This window comes from Poecilia reticulata, chromosome 14, assembly GCF_904066995.2.
Source record: "Poecilia reticulata chromosome 14, P_reticulata-male-v2, whole genome shotgun sequence".
Taxonomy (NCBI): domain Eukaryota; kingdom Metazoa; phylum Chordata; class Actinopteri; order Cyprinodontiformes; family Poeciliidae; genus Poecilia; species Poecilia reticulata.
The window spans coordinates 5,435,441-5,450,879 of NC_088843.1; the positions used below are offsets into that span (position 1 = coordinate 5,435,441).

Consider the following 15,439-nt stretch of genomic DNA (forward strand, 5'->3'; position numbering starts at 1 on the left):
CTATTTGTCATGAGGCAAGGAAAACTTGAAACGACTAAACTGTTCACCTCCACATCCGACTTCTCCAGAACTAAATCTACTTGTAAAGTTTTTTTCAGCTTTAATGAAAATATTAACTGATTATTTTATAATAATTTAGTTTTTTTTTATTTATTGGAAAACAGGGTCACGGAAATTCAGTGTCCCTTTCATATCTGATATTAAAGACAAGATCACATTTCTCCTGCTTGGCAGGTTGAAACTTTCTACTTGATCTTGTCTGATCATCTAGGAATGCATCTGGTCGTAAACACTGACCAAACCGGTTGGTTGACAAGAAAACAGGTTTTTCTCTTCTGCTTCCATCAGCTGTCATGGTCTGCAGGTTGTGAAAGAAACAAGTTCAAAGACAGACAGACAGGCAGACAGAGCTTCACTGGATAAATTTAATAAACAAAAAAGGGAAAATTACAAGGGAAGTTGTAGGAACAAAGTGATGGCTGACAGGCAATTTATTAGACATGACAGGAGTAGAATCCTGCAAACAACAAAAACCAGTGGGATTAAATACGGAGGGAAGAGTGGACAAAACCATTAGATACTGGTGATCAGATCAGGTGACTGGGAACAGATGTGGAAGGGCACCAAGTGGCAGGATGAGGGAAAAGTGAATAATAGAGAAAAGACAAGAAAATGGAAACAAACCAAAACCAAAACACTGTACAACATGAACACAATGTGTTTTTGTCTGAGTCAGGGATCAAATATTTTCTAGCATGAATGAGATAATTGTAATTTCTTTATTCATTGAAACAGTTTTGACCAATTTTCTAGAATTAATTGATTGACATTTATCAGCTCAAAACCTCCAAAAAACCTCAGGGAAAAATTTATTGACAGTATTTTAGAGAAACTTAAACTTAACATCTTTAAGTTTAATTTTGATTTATTTCAAACAGGTTTTTAAAAACCAGTAGAACAGAGAAAACATGTGGATACTTAACCAAGAATGAATAACTTGTTTACTATCCCGTTTGAAAAGGAGTAGGAAGAAGTGAACACTTATCACTGACAATTCACACCCATTACATTGATATTTGGGTGTGTCAGTTGTCATTTAAAACGAGTCCAAAATAGAATTGAAACATCAACCAGAACCAAGAGTCTGTCCCGGTGTTCTATTTGTGCTACCTCATCAGATTTTCCTGCCTTAGCATGGATAGGGTCCGTCAGTGCTACCCGTCTAAATTTTCTACAGTCATGTTTACAAACCAATGTGTTAATGTTAAATGTCATTGGATTACATTCCTTGACTGATGAGACTGAAGGTTAGGAGTTATACTTAGCATATCATTGGAACAATTTACACACCAGTGACCCATTTGGCTCATTACTGACTGTACCGGAGTCCAACTCCATCAAGCTGCTGTGGGACACCTGATGAAACAGGAACTCGGATGAATTATTTTTTAATCAACATTTGTTATGATGTTGTGATGCATAATAAAAATCCAACTGAGAAGAAGCTGCTGAGTAAAGGACCAAAGGGAAAGAAGTCCTCATCATTCTCAGACTTTAAAATCTAATGAACATTTAACTCTGTAACTGGAAGACATTTTAAATATCCTAAATAAAAAATAAAAAAAACTACAAATTAAAAGGAATTATGAAGTCTCTGGTCTCAACTAAACCTCTCTTTTTTTAAAAGAACAATTTTGTTTACAAAGCATCTATTTTTCTCTATAGATTCTACACCTGGCCTAGCGTTCTGATTGGCTGTGGTTTCTTCCTGGAGGACGACATTGGCTGACATGATGCTGCCATCACCTAACTGTTCTTCCTCTCCTTTTCACTTCCATGAACATGGAAAGTTGACCTGTTGTGTCTCTGATCAGTCTTCTCTCAGCTCCAGTCGGTCATGGCAGATGGCTGCTGGTACTGGGCCCGGTTCTAGTTCTGCTGGAGGTTTCTTCCTGTCAGAGGGGAGTTCTTCCTCTCCACTGTCGCTACATGCATGCTCTGGATGAGGGACTGCTGTAAAGTCAACAACTCAACACAAGCAATTTGCTGTTACCCCCTGCTGGTCAGGAGGAGTGAATGCTGTAAGTAACGACTCCATACAATCTGCTGGGTTTTACTTGGTACAAACTTTTTAAATGCTTTTTAATTAACTGAACCTAATGAACTGTTAATTTGGATCAATAATAATCTGACTAAATTCAAATGACTTTTGTAAAATGCCTCGACAACATTGTTGTGAATTAACGTTGTAATAAGGTTTTGATATCTACTTTTGGGTTTTTGAATATTTTGGCATCTACTTTTGGGGTTTTGAACTTTCTTGTATTGCTTGTCGATTTTGTTTGGTTTTTTGCAGGAGGTTGCCATGGCAACGGGTGTGCTTAAATGACAGAGAGAGACTGAGAGTAAAAATGTGCAAGTGTTTTAGAGTTGATCACCTGTTCGGGTTGTTTTATCTTTGTTTACCTTTGCTGTGGCACATCACAGCCGCTGTAGTTTCTGAACGTTCAATAAACGACAAAGTTGGACTAATTATCTCGTTCTTTGTGACTATATGTCATTTACAACAAACATCAAACACGGTAAATACATTTCATTAGGTATTTAACAAACAAATGGCTTCTACCGCGATAATTATGTGAAATTAAATTAATTGTCTAATATAAAAAATAGTTTGGTGCTGTCGGGTTCAGAGTCTGAGAGGCTTTTCCTTTATCAAACAACTTTGTTTTTTGCCTCTTATTTAGTGGAAATATTGATGTTGATGAGATTTTCTCCAAAATAATAAAATCTTTCAACCTTTATAGCTCCACTGTTGAAAAGTCTAATATCTGATTTGAGGTGATTCCTCTGGAACCTGTTGGAGGAAAAATATCCCAACTTCAGAAGATGAGCGTTAACCTAACAGAGCTCTGTGGTTCCTCCTATCAGAATGAGATTCAGGGTGAGGAGGCACCATGTTAGGAAGAGAAGTGGAAGCTGCAGGATCTTCAGAACAAACAGGAAACAGGTCATGATGCTGGGCTATTGATTATCCCTCTGTCTGGACACAGGATCAATAGAAACAGATTAAAATATAAAATGAATTATTATATGCCAGACATGGAAAACTGGGATGCACTCCATGCCATGGTGTTCAGGATTTAGGTCTCATGACATCTCAAGGTGTTAACATTGCAGCCAGTGGGCTGAGGGAGGAAATGCGGCTTTATTTGGTAGCAATTCAAGAGCTACCCAGCTTTTATTGCTTCGCTAAACAATTCATCAGCACTGAAACTCCAAAGCACACAAAGAGTTGTAGTTGACTCCCTTCTGACCTGGCATCCTGGCTCCTTCCCCTTGCCGTAGCACTTGTGTCGTACCTCGTCAATCTCAAGTTGTGACAGCAGAAGCATACCCGAGAGAAGCATAGTACCCCCAAGCATAGTACCCCCAAGAATTTTTCAGAACCTAGCATGAGATACCCAGCTCATATATATATATATATATTGACCCGACGAGGGTCCCCGTTGTCAATCAGTGTTGCTTCCTAAATGAAGTTTGATTTACTTGTTATATTGTGTTGTTTAAGTGTTCCCTTTATTTTGTGAGCAGTGTATATATATATATATATATATATATATATATATATATATATATTTATTTTTTTGTCATAGTACCCCCAAAAATTTAAAACTACTTTCACCCCTGGTGAGGAGGGTTCATGTTTTCCTGTGCTGAACATAATTAGAGGGAAAAGCAGCTTTCTGATATCTGAGTGCTGGAATCCAGTCAGAACACCTTCAAGATTGATTTACTGCCCGTTTCTGTGCAGAGTGACTGATTAGCTCCCCGCTGGGGCCCAGCTGATTTACAGGAGGGGAATATTCTTAGCACAACTGCAAAACCGTGAATAATTAAACATGAAACATCAACGATACAGAGGGAAAGAAAACATTTAAAAAGAAACTCTGAATCAAGGTTTATTTTAAATCAGTTTCTCAGATGCAAACAGGGAAAATAAACATGATAAACATCCAGAATAAAAAGTAACGGAACCTCCAAAGGAGCAGAACCAAGGAACCCAAAGACCCAACCCCACTTTACCCACTAAGGAAAACTGGAGTTAAGCACCAGTACATCTCAGACTTAGAAATTAAAATATTGTGTTCAAGTGCAATATGTCCAGCCAGTCATCTCAGAAAGTCAGTCAATTTTTTATTTTATTCAAGATTATTACACATATATCAAGCTTTTATTTTGTTAGTTTTAATGATTATGGTTCACAATTTAAGAAAACCTGAGGAGTGTCTTTGAAAATAAGAGTATCACAAACTAACCAAAAATAGATTTTTAAGCTCTAAAGTCAGGTTTCTGAAATAATCTATAGTTACCCATAATCATCAAAATTACAAATTATTTTACAAACAAAGGCCTGTAAAATGTCACTGTGTGAGACGACCAACAAGAAATGTTAAACTTTTATGATGCATTAAATATATTTTTAGATGAGAAAAAATACTGAAATATTTTCTGACAGCAGAGTCGGCTGTGATGTTCGTCAGCTTAACGTTGATTCTGGAAGGAGATAAAGTGCAGCAGGATCGGTCCAGAACCGGACCGGGTCCAGAACTGGTTGTTTATTTTTACAGAAGGTTTTCTAATTGAATGTGCAGTTGAATTGTTTTGTATGTAAGGATTTCTACAAAAAACTGCAACACTCAACTTTAAGTTCAGACGAACATCTTGGTGTATTTCCATATCGGTGCCACCTTCAGGCATGACATAGTTGTTGTTTTGTGTAATAATAATTGGTTTTGAAATCAAAAACTTAATTTTCTGTTCAATTCTGTGAAAAGGCAAAAAAAAGCTGACATTTAGTTAGGGTCCAATTTTCCATCATGGTTCATAAGTTGGAAAATTACAGGGAAACTTTCAGCAATGTGAAGACAAAGACAAGTAAAACTGAGTAATCCACTCTTGAGGACCAAGATGCAGCAGAGTAACTGCAGATTTCCACGTTTCCTACTTGATCCACAGCCACCAGCTGCATTTTAGACGAGCAGCAGGAAGCCACATAAGTCACCAGCGTTGTGTTATCAGCTGCTGTGGTGATGTTCAACGAGCCGCTGCCTTCTCTGAGACTGACGCTGTCCACACCCGTCCCGTTAACACCATCGCTCACCTGGACGGAGACCTCCCACATGAACTTGTCGCAGTTTTTAGAGCATCTGTTCTGCGGGCTAAGTTGTTTACACACTGGTGGAGTTAAATCAGTCACCTGTAAAAGAGTGACGATAAAAATATCAATATTTACCCTCAAAAATGTGGCAGAGTATTTGGGCTACGCTAGTTAAATAACAAAAAAATACAATGACATGAGAATAAGATAGACTTATTGTCAATGTGTAAGAAACCAAAACAAAATGTAAAAAGCAGCAACTCTAGAAGGCAGTGAAAATAATAAGTATATTTAAATGAATATAAAAAAATATAGCAGAAACAATCAGGAAAATAATGATTGGATGATGTAATGTTAATAATATTACAACTTTATTCTCAAAATACAGACTTTATTCTTGCACAACTTAATTCTCATAACATTGTGACTTTATTCTAGTAATAGTATGACTATTTTTAAATGTTTTTCTAGCATTAGTATGACTTTATTCTCACAATATTGACTTTATTCTTACATTATGACTCTGTTCTAGTAGTACTTTATTCTCGTTATATGACTTTATTCTATAAATATTATGTTATTCTTGCATTATTTAGACTTAATTCTTGTACAACTTCATTCTATTTGTACTGACTTTATTCTCACAATATTGACTTTATTCTCATACTATTACGACTTTATTCTGGTAATAGTATGACTTTATTCTCAAAACATTATGACGTTTTTCTTGTACGTTTTTATTCTCATAATTTTATGACTTTATTCTCGTAATTTCTATTGGTTTTTTGTTAGCATGGCCCTAATTCTTCATCATACAACGATGTCTTAAAATGTATGAAGAACAAAATGACGTGTTACTTTTGGCAGGACGGTGAGATGCAGGACAGCGTAGTTGGTGTCTGCACCTCCAGGAGCCACGGCCTCAACGGTCAGCGTAACGACGGTACCGGACGGCGTGTCGGCAGGAGCTGTGACGTTCACTGTCCCGTTGGCGCTGCCTCCAGCACTCAGCAGTAAATTGGTTGGGTAAAACAGCGGGAGGTCTTGATCATTGGTGGCTTGAATGGTGAAGCGTCCTCCTTCGCCGGTTGTCATCACAGAGAAATGAACTGATTTTAGTGTTCCTGGCTCCACCACGATGTCTAACTCATCCTAAAAAAATAATACAACGAGCACATTTAAGACACAAGAACAGAGATACTGGTATATTTTAAATATTTAAAGATTTTGTTTTTTATTTGTATCACTTACAACAGTGACCGTGAGACCAGAGGCTCTCAGGCTGGTGGTCGACTGTCTCTGGAAGATCCCTGAAGAAGCTCTGGAGACGCCATCATTGTTGTTCTGGCCCTTCAGAAGCACAACAAACTCAACCGATGGGATCCTGTTGAAGCGGACGATATATTCTCCTCCCCCCTGGGCCTCCACGGTGCCGTTAACCTGACCAGAACCCGACGATTCAACCAGCATGACCTCTGTCACCATGGCAGAGTCGCTTCCAAACAGCGTCACCAGCAGACTGGCATTTTGTCCTTCAAAGACAAGAAAAGAAACGTTTTTTGATCCAAAGCCGGTTAATTTTCAATCAATCAATCAATCAATCAATCAATCAATCAATCAATCAATCAATCAATCAATCAATCAATCAATCAAATTTTATTTGTATAGCACATTTCAGAAGCAAGGCATTTCAAAGTGCTTTACATAATTAAAATAAAAACAGCATGTGACAGTGAATAAACAGAAAGACAAAGATATATATATATATATATATATATATATATATATATATATATATATATATATATATATATATATAAAAAGAGGTTAAAAAAGATAAAAACATTAAAACCCGCACCCCTTGTAGGACTTCAGTTAAACGTCTCACACCTCAGAGTTTTAGTTAAGATATCATTTAACAAGGATTCTTTTTGGATTCAATACATCCAAACTGTTTATATTACCAGCTGTGGGTCGATTGTCAATTACATCAAATCCTCCAAACGGACCGTCAGAATCCAAAATGAAGTCAAACAGGAAGTCAATGGAGCTCTCTCCTGTAAACGCAGAAAAATATCATGAATTACGTTATCCAACCTTTTTATTTAACCACTTTTTCAATCATTCTGTAACTCTTAACAGTTAAAATCAGAGCTTTACCTACAACTTTCAGACTGTAGGAATTTCTTGACACTATTCTTATTTCCCAAACTCCAGCTACCGTCAGCAGCTTCATAGTGTGGAGGTTTCCAACTGTCTGGGATGAAATGATTGAAGATCCTGATGTACTAACATTATTTTGAACCACACCTATACAAAGAAATTATAGAAACCAGTTTAAAAAAGCAATTGAAGTTGACACAACTTATGAAACGTTTTGACACTGACCTGAGGGATCGATGAGCGTAAACTCAACATTACTTCCAGTGATGTAAATTGTCAAATTTCTCACTGACTCATCAACTGAAAAGGCAAAGTTTTCAGTTTTTTCAGGGTTCCTGGAAGCTTGCAGAAGGGTTACCTGAAAAATTGAAGATAACTCGGCAGGTGAAATTTCTAAAAGTAAAAAACTATTTGATTTTAACTTGTTGTCCTACCAGAGAGGAGCTGGTGGACTCGGTTAGGATGTTGATAGCCTCCAGCAGATTACTTTTAGAGACTTCGACAGCCTGACCTCCTGAGGTCTGAGCCAGGTCTTTGTACAGCTGATCGTCTGCTCTCGACATCCGATAGCTTTGTTGCTGGTTGCCCTCTGCTGGCTGACGACTCCCGAGAACATTAGTTATCATGAAGTTCACCTGAAACAAAATGCGGTACCATTAAACCTGGAAATATTGAGACTTTTTACAAACCAAAAAATTAATAAAACTGAAGTTTGGTTTCCAATTGTAGCTTTTGATTCGGGAAATGACTAACGGGCGATTCCACCAAATATTTTGCTACATTTGGCATCTTTAATCTACTCTAGCTAAAATACTACAACACCTAGAGCCTTGAAACCTGGACTAGATTATTGTCAATTAATAGCAAAATATTTTAAACCCAGTTTGTAATTTGTGAAACCTTTATTTGAATTGTGAAACTTCAATAAAGGTCGATTTCAGTCCTCTTTTTGCATCTGAACTCTTCCTCCTCTGAAATTTCCGTTATTTTGCTGTCATATCCAGTTTTACCTTTTTGCTTTCTCTCATAAAAGAAATGAGTGAAACATTTGGCGAAATTGCCCTTTACTGAAGTTTCACAAATCACAAACTCGGTATTAAACATTTTGCTTCTATAGCAAAATGATCTAATCCAGCTGTTATCGTTTTTTTTTAAGTAGAATAGATAAAAGATGCTGAAGGTAGTGAAATATTTGGTGAAATTGCCCATTACTGAAGTGTCACAAAGATGTTTATGAGAACACTGAATCTGTTTGGTGATAACAATTGGGCCAATGCTATCTTCTTTTTGTATAATTCACGTTGATCATATTTGACTGGATCAACAGACTCCATATTTGCTTCTGCAGAATTACTCACCACAGATTTGGTCTGCTCGATGAGTGCAATCACTGGGTTTCTCAGGTGTTTGTCTTTGGCCGGAGCGTCGGTAAAAATAAAGATCTCAGAATTAGGAGGCGCGCCAGTCAGAGCTAGCTGCATGAAGAAACAGAGGAATGCTTTAGTATTTAATTTTTATGTATCATCAATTTTGCAGCATCAAACAAAGCACCTGAAGTCCAGAAAGACTCAGTTCTGGAATATCTCCACCTCCAGCTGCTTTCAGTGAGTTGATGTAAGCCTTAAAAATCTCTGGGTCGGTTGTCCGTATCAGTGGCCCAAAATCTGCACATTAATGAAAAACAAAGACATTTTCTGTGTTTTTATCTCCCAAAACTCTTACATCTTAAACCAAAAATAAATAACTGAAAGCAGTATTAGAGGGCATAGAACAGGGGTGGGCAACTCCAGGCCTCGAGGGCCAGTCTCCTGCAACTTTTAGATGTATCTCTACTTCAACACACCTGAGTCAAATAATGAGGTCGTTAGCAGGACTCTGGAGAACTTGACTGCACTTAGGAGGTGATTCAGCTATTGGATTCAAATGTTTTGGACCAGGGAGACATCTAAGAGTTGCAGGACACCGACGTACTCCTGGTATAGAACAATCTCCCCGGACTACTAGTATTCCGCGGGTGCCTATAGTGGTCTGCAAGGTACTGCATGTAAACAACCGTATATTTGTCGTGACGTATGATATCAAAACTACCTTACAAAACTTTGGTAAGAACAATGGGATAGGAAATACTAGAAAGAAAAGCTGGGGAATTTATAAAATGTAGTATAATTAAAAAAGAATAATACATTATCTAGAATAGCGGTTCTCAACGTGGGCGGTACCGCCCCCTAGGGGGCGTTCAGAGGACGGCAGGGGGCGCTGTCGGACATTTTTACAAAAGGGGGGCGCTGGGATGCCTTTGGGGGGCATTTGGTCGAAGGTAAACTTTACACCTTAAATACACAACAATACCAGTTTAGACTTTGAGCAACTTGGTAAAACTGTATTTTGTAACATTAAACCATGCTTGGCTGCAACTGTATCTATGGCAGCTCTTCTTCTTCTTCTTCTTCTTCTTCTTCTTCTTCTTCTTCTTCTTCTTCTTCTTCTATTCAGTGTTTGTTAGCTTCTGTTAGCTTCTTGGCGCAGCTCCGTTCTCCTGCTACTGGTAGCTAAAATCACAATACCCCTCACTGTGTATCCTTCTGAAAAATGAACCCATTTAAATAAAGAAATCCCTCCATGGGTGATACCTCGATAGAGAGCGTTCATTTTATAGCGTTAACACGGTGCTGTAAGTGGTCCGGTATGAAACGGAGGTAATAGAACAACACAGCACTTTAAAATTTCAATAATCAGAATGCAGAAATTGTTTCCATTGTTTTAAAAGGTTTATGTCAGTCTGCCTTTTCCCCATTGATACGCTTCCCGACCGCCCTGCACCTTAGGGGCTTAAAAAAAGACGCGCACATTGCGCAAAACTCCGAAACAGGAGAAGCGGGACATAAAACGGAGCGACGAACTAGATGTGAATTATGGCATCAAAACAGAGAATCCGAGCTGAACAGTGAAAAAATCAACACATGATGTGAAACACATGACGATTAGACGGAGCAGCAGGTGATGAGTGAAGATTATTCGTCTTATATTATTCGTCTTATAATGGATAAATATTAAAATAAATGTAGCAACAGGAAAGAAACTAAAGTGGACATAGCAATAAACCAAGAGAGGATTATACTAATCAAAGGAAACTAAATGGAAATGAATGAAGAACAAAATGCAAGAATAAACTAAGAAACTAAAGTAAATACAGAGGAATAAACTGGTATGACAAGAGACCTTTAGAACAATAATTAATACAGAGGACTGTAGACACTATTTCCAGATAAAAGGTAAAATAATATTGTTGAAATGTCATGGGTTTGTTGAGACCACATCTAGTACTGAGAATAAATATATCTTACAGACCATAACAGTAAAGAACTGATCATTTATTTATGTTTTTATTTAGATTTGATATATTTATTTCTTCAATATTATTTTTCATGTCAGTGTTAATGTCATGAGGCTGATGACTCCATGACACTTTCAATTTGACTCATTAGGACTTGATTGAGAACCAGATTTGTTCTTTGTAATTTCTGTCCAGTAAAACTATTAATCTATAAATCAATAGACAGGTCTATATAAAGATATAATCCATGTTTCTGTCTCATATTTGTATGGCATTAAAAGGATCTGGAACTTTTGTTTTTCCACTGAAAGCTCTGGTTTGCACAATAAATGCCACGTGGGTAAAATTGTATGGATGATACTCTGATGTCCCATTCTCCTGAAGGCAGCACAGAGCTGCACCACCAGAAACCGACAAACACTGAAGAGAAGAAGAGCTATGATTAATGTAGTTACAGTTCTATCCATGTTTTAATGTTGCAGAGCTCAGTCGTTTTGCAAATAGTTCAAAGTTTAAACTGGCATGTTGAACATCTTTTATCTGGTAATTTTGTGCAAGATTTAACAACTAGAAAATGGCACAAAATAAGAATATTTTTTCCACTCTGGCTGCTGTTAGGCCTACCAATTTTAAGTTGAATGTTCATTGCATTTTTCGTAGACGCCTGTGAAAATAATTTTTATTCCCAGGACTTTTTTGTTCTCTGGGAAATTATTTTTGATGATACAGAAACAAGCATAAAAATCAAAACATCTACAATAGTGATAGTTATATTACTAATAAAATAATAGTCAGTGCAAAGTAGCCTCCAAATTCTTTGGTGGGGGCAGTGAGGGACCTGGATAAAGGCTAGGGGGGCGCTGGCCCAAAAAAGGTTGAGAAACACTGGTCTAGAATAAGACTTGGACATCAATAATTATTTTATTTTATTTAATTAAAATTGATTAAAGTAGCTAAATACTATTGAATTGGTGGATAATTTTATTTTTAATTGTGTGAAAGAGATTTTTGTTTCTGGCACACAACACTTAGTGTAAAGAACAACTTTTTTTTTTATTTTCATGTGTTTGACATCACTGGAAATCCGCACTTTCAGAATCTGTAAATAACTCAAAAATAAATGTTCATGGCTTTAGTCAGTCACATTTACCAAACAGCAAGACTGAACAAAGAAAACAGTAAGAAGTGCATAAAGAAACCAATATCTTCATTTCATTCAAGTTAACTGGTCCTCAGCCTGAAACGGCTTGAGAAACACTGATTGTACCTGGATCATTGAAAGGAACCAGAACATAAACCGACGGCTCATCCGATGTTCCCAGCTTGCTGTCTATTATTGAGGCTGTGACCTCCCTCACTGCAGCGATGTCATCCCCCATGCTCCCTGTTGTGTCGACCACAAAACACAACGGTTTCCCTTTGGACAGCCCCATCATCCTGAGGAATGGCAAATAAAGACAAAAATCAGTTTTATAAATTACACAATGGCATAATTTAATCCAGAAGTACTGAATTTATTACTCAAAGAATGCTTTGTCCCCGGCTGCACTGCGAACGTCCTCCAGCAGCTCACTGGTTGCTGCTATCGCCATATTGGCTGCTTGAGAGTGAAGGTGTCCATGGCTGGAGTCCAGCGTATCTTTGTTGATTCCACCTTTTGGTTCCATTAAACTTGTACTATCAGGTACACCGCCATGGCTGCATTTTCCTGTTTGTCATCATAGAAAGAGTACAAATTATTTAACCAGTCTATAACGTGTATAATTACTGGGTTTAGAAATGTACAGGTATCCAAAAAAGCACAAATATTGAGTCAAAGAAAGTCCAATGAGACATCAGGCAGCAAAAGCTCCTGGAAAATTATTCTAAAAGTTTTGAGGAATGATCTTTCAATGTAATATTTGAATTTTCATGCAATGTTAGATCTTGTTGCTATGATAAATCTAAGCTTGCTTTTTTATGATAATATTTAGTTTTGGTGAATATTGTACAGAAATTAGTGGTTCTTGTCTTCAACCAAGTTAAATCAATCAGCATCACAATGCTTTACATTAGCTAATAAATGCTAATTATAAAGAAAAATCACACATAGTTCACCTAAAAATTACAAATGGTCAGATGTTATTTTTGGAGCAATAATGCAGCTGATAGTTTTATCAGATTGATTAAATATAGTAATGATTATTTGGTTCAATTTGAGTTTTTTTTTAAGGCACCAAATAATTATTGCAACCAAATATGTTTCTCCGTCTTCTAAGTTTAATAAATGAAGACTTTTCTGTGTGTTTTCTCAAAGTTGGGTTAAAACAATTTTAAGACCTGGTAAAAAATCAGATCAGATCAAATGTAGTGCAGCACCATCACAGTGTAAAGTCAGAGAAATGACAAAATGTGTCAGTTTAAAATATCAACACATAAAATACTTTTTTTACCTGAGGGCTTGGCAAAAGGATTCAGACTGAAATATCCTGAAGTAAGTATGTTGTTTTTCAGAATGTCGCTCCGAATGTTGTTTCTGCAGTCATTTCCATTACAGCTGAGACAGGTTGCTCTGGTTTTAGCTGCAGATTCAGATTGGAGCAGAAATAACAGATAAGTTTGAGCAGAAATTAATGCAAAATAAAATCTGCCTTTTGTTTGTTACTCTACCAAACACTCCTTAAAGCCAGTGTCATCATGTCTTTACCTGCTATGTTTCCAACACGGGCGTTTGCTTTGATCAAATTGGTGTTTGGGAATTTGTGGCCTATTTCCACCCAGTTACTGTGACTGTAGAAATCCTTAATTTTCAAAGAAACAAGAGACAAAATTACAGCTTTCATCTCTGATGTTGAATTAAATTCAGAAATACAGAATTAGTGCACAAACCACTTATTAAAGCACGTTAAGATTTTCATTTTGTGATGCTTTCTTCCACAAGTGGGCAGCAGAACCAAATGTAGCATAAAACCTGTGAATATTTTAAATTACTGTCAGTGTCATTTGCTTGCTTTCTTTATACATGAGCAGACGGACAATTTTAAAAGTAAAAACATCCAAAAATAGCAGAATTAGTTGCTGTGATTTTTAGGTGGGATGCAGGCAGATTTTCAAAGGAACAAAAGACAAAATTGCAGCTTTAGTAATAATAATAATAATGTGAAACCTCTTATTATAAGTGCTTTAAAATGATCATGTTGTGACGCTTTCTTCCACAAGTGGGCAGCAGAACCAAGTATAGCGTAAAACCTGTGAATATTTTTAATTATTTGAAGTAAAACCTCTACCACTCAGTGTAATTTGTACAACAGATGTAACCAGCAGAATTATCTGCCGTGACTTTTAGTTGGAAACCATTCAGAAATACCTGTAAAGTGTGGAGAATCCTTCCGAGACTCGACGTTGCTGAAACAAAGTTCTGCTGCTTGTTGGAGGCCTTGACGACCGATAAACCATCTGTGACTATCTTCTTCCCTTCGTCCAGCTCCTCGTTGTCGCAGTGACGACGAGCGCTCAGGACGTATTTAATGTCCGTCTGCCAGTTCTTCCTCTGAAGCCGCTGAATGGTTTCGATGAAGCTTCTTAAGGATTTTGATGCTCCGCAGGCAGCAGCAACAGATGAAGCAGTAAAAGGCTGAGGCTGCATAGACACAGACACTGTGTTTTATTAAAACAGAACCTGATTGGGTTGGAAATGGAGTTAAAAGACGTGGTGAATCTGTTTGATTCTTACAGGAAAAGTGAAATCCCTGCCCTCAGACACAGCCAGGCTGCGGCACACCTGCACTGTGACATTTAGGGCGGCTCTCTCTGTGATGGCTTGGTGGCTCAGAGACTTTCCATTAAATATACCAAAACTATGAGCTCCAGTCTGCAGCAGCAGGAAACACAGCACAGCCAAGCCAGACATCACAGCAAAAACTGCAGGGAAACACAAAGTTTGAGGTTTAACACCTTTAACGTCACGACAAGGAAACCTAACACAATTTATATCAAATATGTAATATTTGAGCTGGTTTTGGTGCTTTATGGTCTTTTTTTCAATTCTGAATTGTGATCAAGATTCAAAGCAGAAATATTATATTCTTCAGCTCTTTCATTATTGACTTTTTAAACAATGTTCAGCACTGTTTTTTCTCATATACACACCAAAATGAAAACCTTTTTGTTTTAAGTGATTTTAAAGACGCAAGTAGCTGAAAATAAATAAAAAATATACAGGAGACCGGAAGAACTTTCTTTCCCTTTTTCTTCCTCTCTTTTTTCTACATACACAGTGAAGTTCAGCAGAAAATTTTAAATATTTTGTGCTGAAAATATTTCAGCACAAATATTTTCAGGAAATTTTACAGGAAATGTTTCCTGTAAACATTTCATGTAAATGATAATGTTTACAGGAAACATGTAAATGATAATGTTTACAGGAAACATTATCCTTTGTCAAAATCTTGTAGAACTGTAACTTTTGATAAATTAGTCTTGAATATTAACAGTTTCTTAAATGTACTTAAATTAGTAAAATATGATGGTTTTTGCTAAGATTGCAGATTTTAACAGTTTTCAAAAGCAAAAACAAAGATGAGGGTGAAATACAAAACTCCGTGCTTCACTAAAAGCATCTTTCTCACCTGGGTTTCTCTTATCGATTGATTTTATTTAACAGCAGAATGAATTAAAACATTTTATTTTAGCTTAAGTTCAGACATTATTCTTAAATTGTGAATTTTTTTTAATCAATAAGTAAAGAGAAGTAGGGAATAAAGTAGTTTTTACCTGGGTTGTGGCAGATGTCCTGACAGTAA

General features: G+C 36.9%; 1 protein-coding gene across 1 annotated transcript; it reads right to left on the reverse strand.

Moving 5' to 3' along the window:
- Window positions 1–3,948: 3,948 nt before the first annotated feature.
- Window positions 3,949–14,555, reverse strand: LOC103475691 (von Willebrand factor A domain-containing protein 7-like). Its single transcript, XM_081615833.1, has 15 exons — window positions 14,371–14,555; window positions 14,005–14,277; window positions 13,345–13,438; window positions 13,091–13,219; window positions 12,180–12,366; window positions 11,926–12,095; window positions 8,876–8,988; window positions 8,683–8,799; window positions 7,759–7,959; window positions 7,550–7,682; window positions 7,322–7,471; window positions 7,126–7,218; window positions 6,413–6,693; window positions 6,020–6,313; window positions 3,949–5,260 (listed from the first exon to the last, which is right to left on the reverse strand). The coding sequence occupies exons 1-15, from the start codon at window positions 14,545–14,547 to the stop codon at window positions 4,901–4,903; spliced, it is 2,772 nt and encodes a 923-aa protein (XP_081471959.1). The 5' UTR covers window positions 14,548–14,555; the 3' UTR covers window positions 3,949–4,900.
- Between the last annotated feature and the right edge of the window lie 884 nt (window positions 14,556–15,439).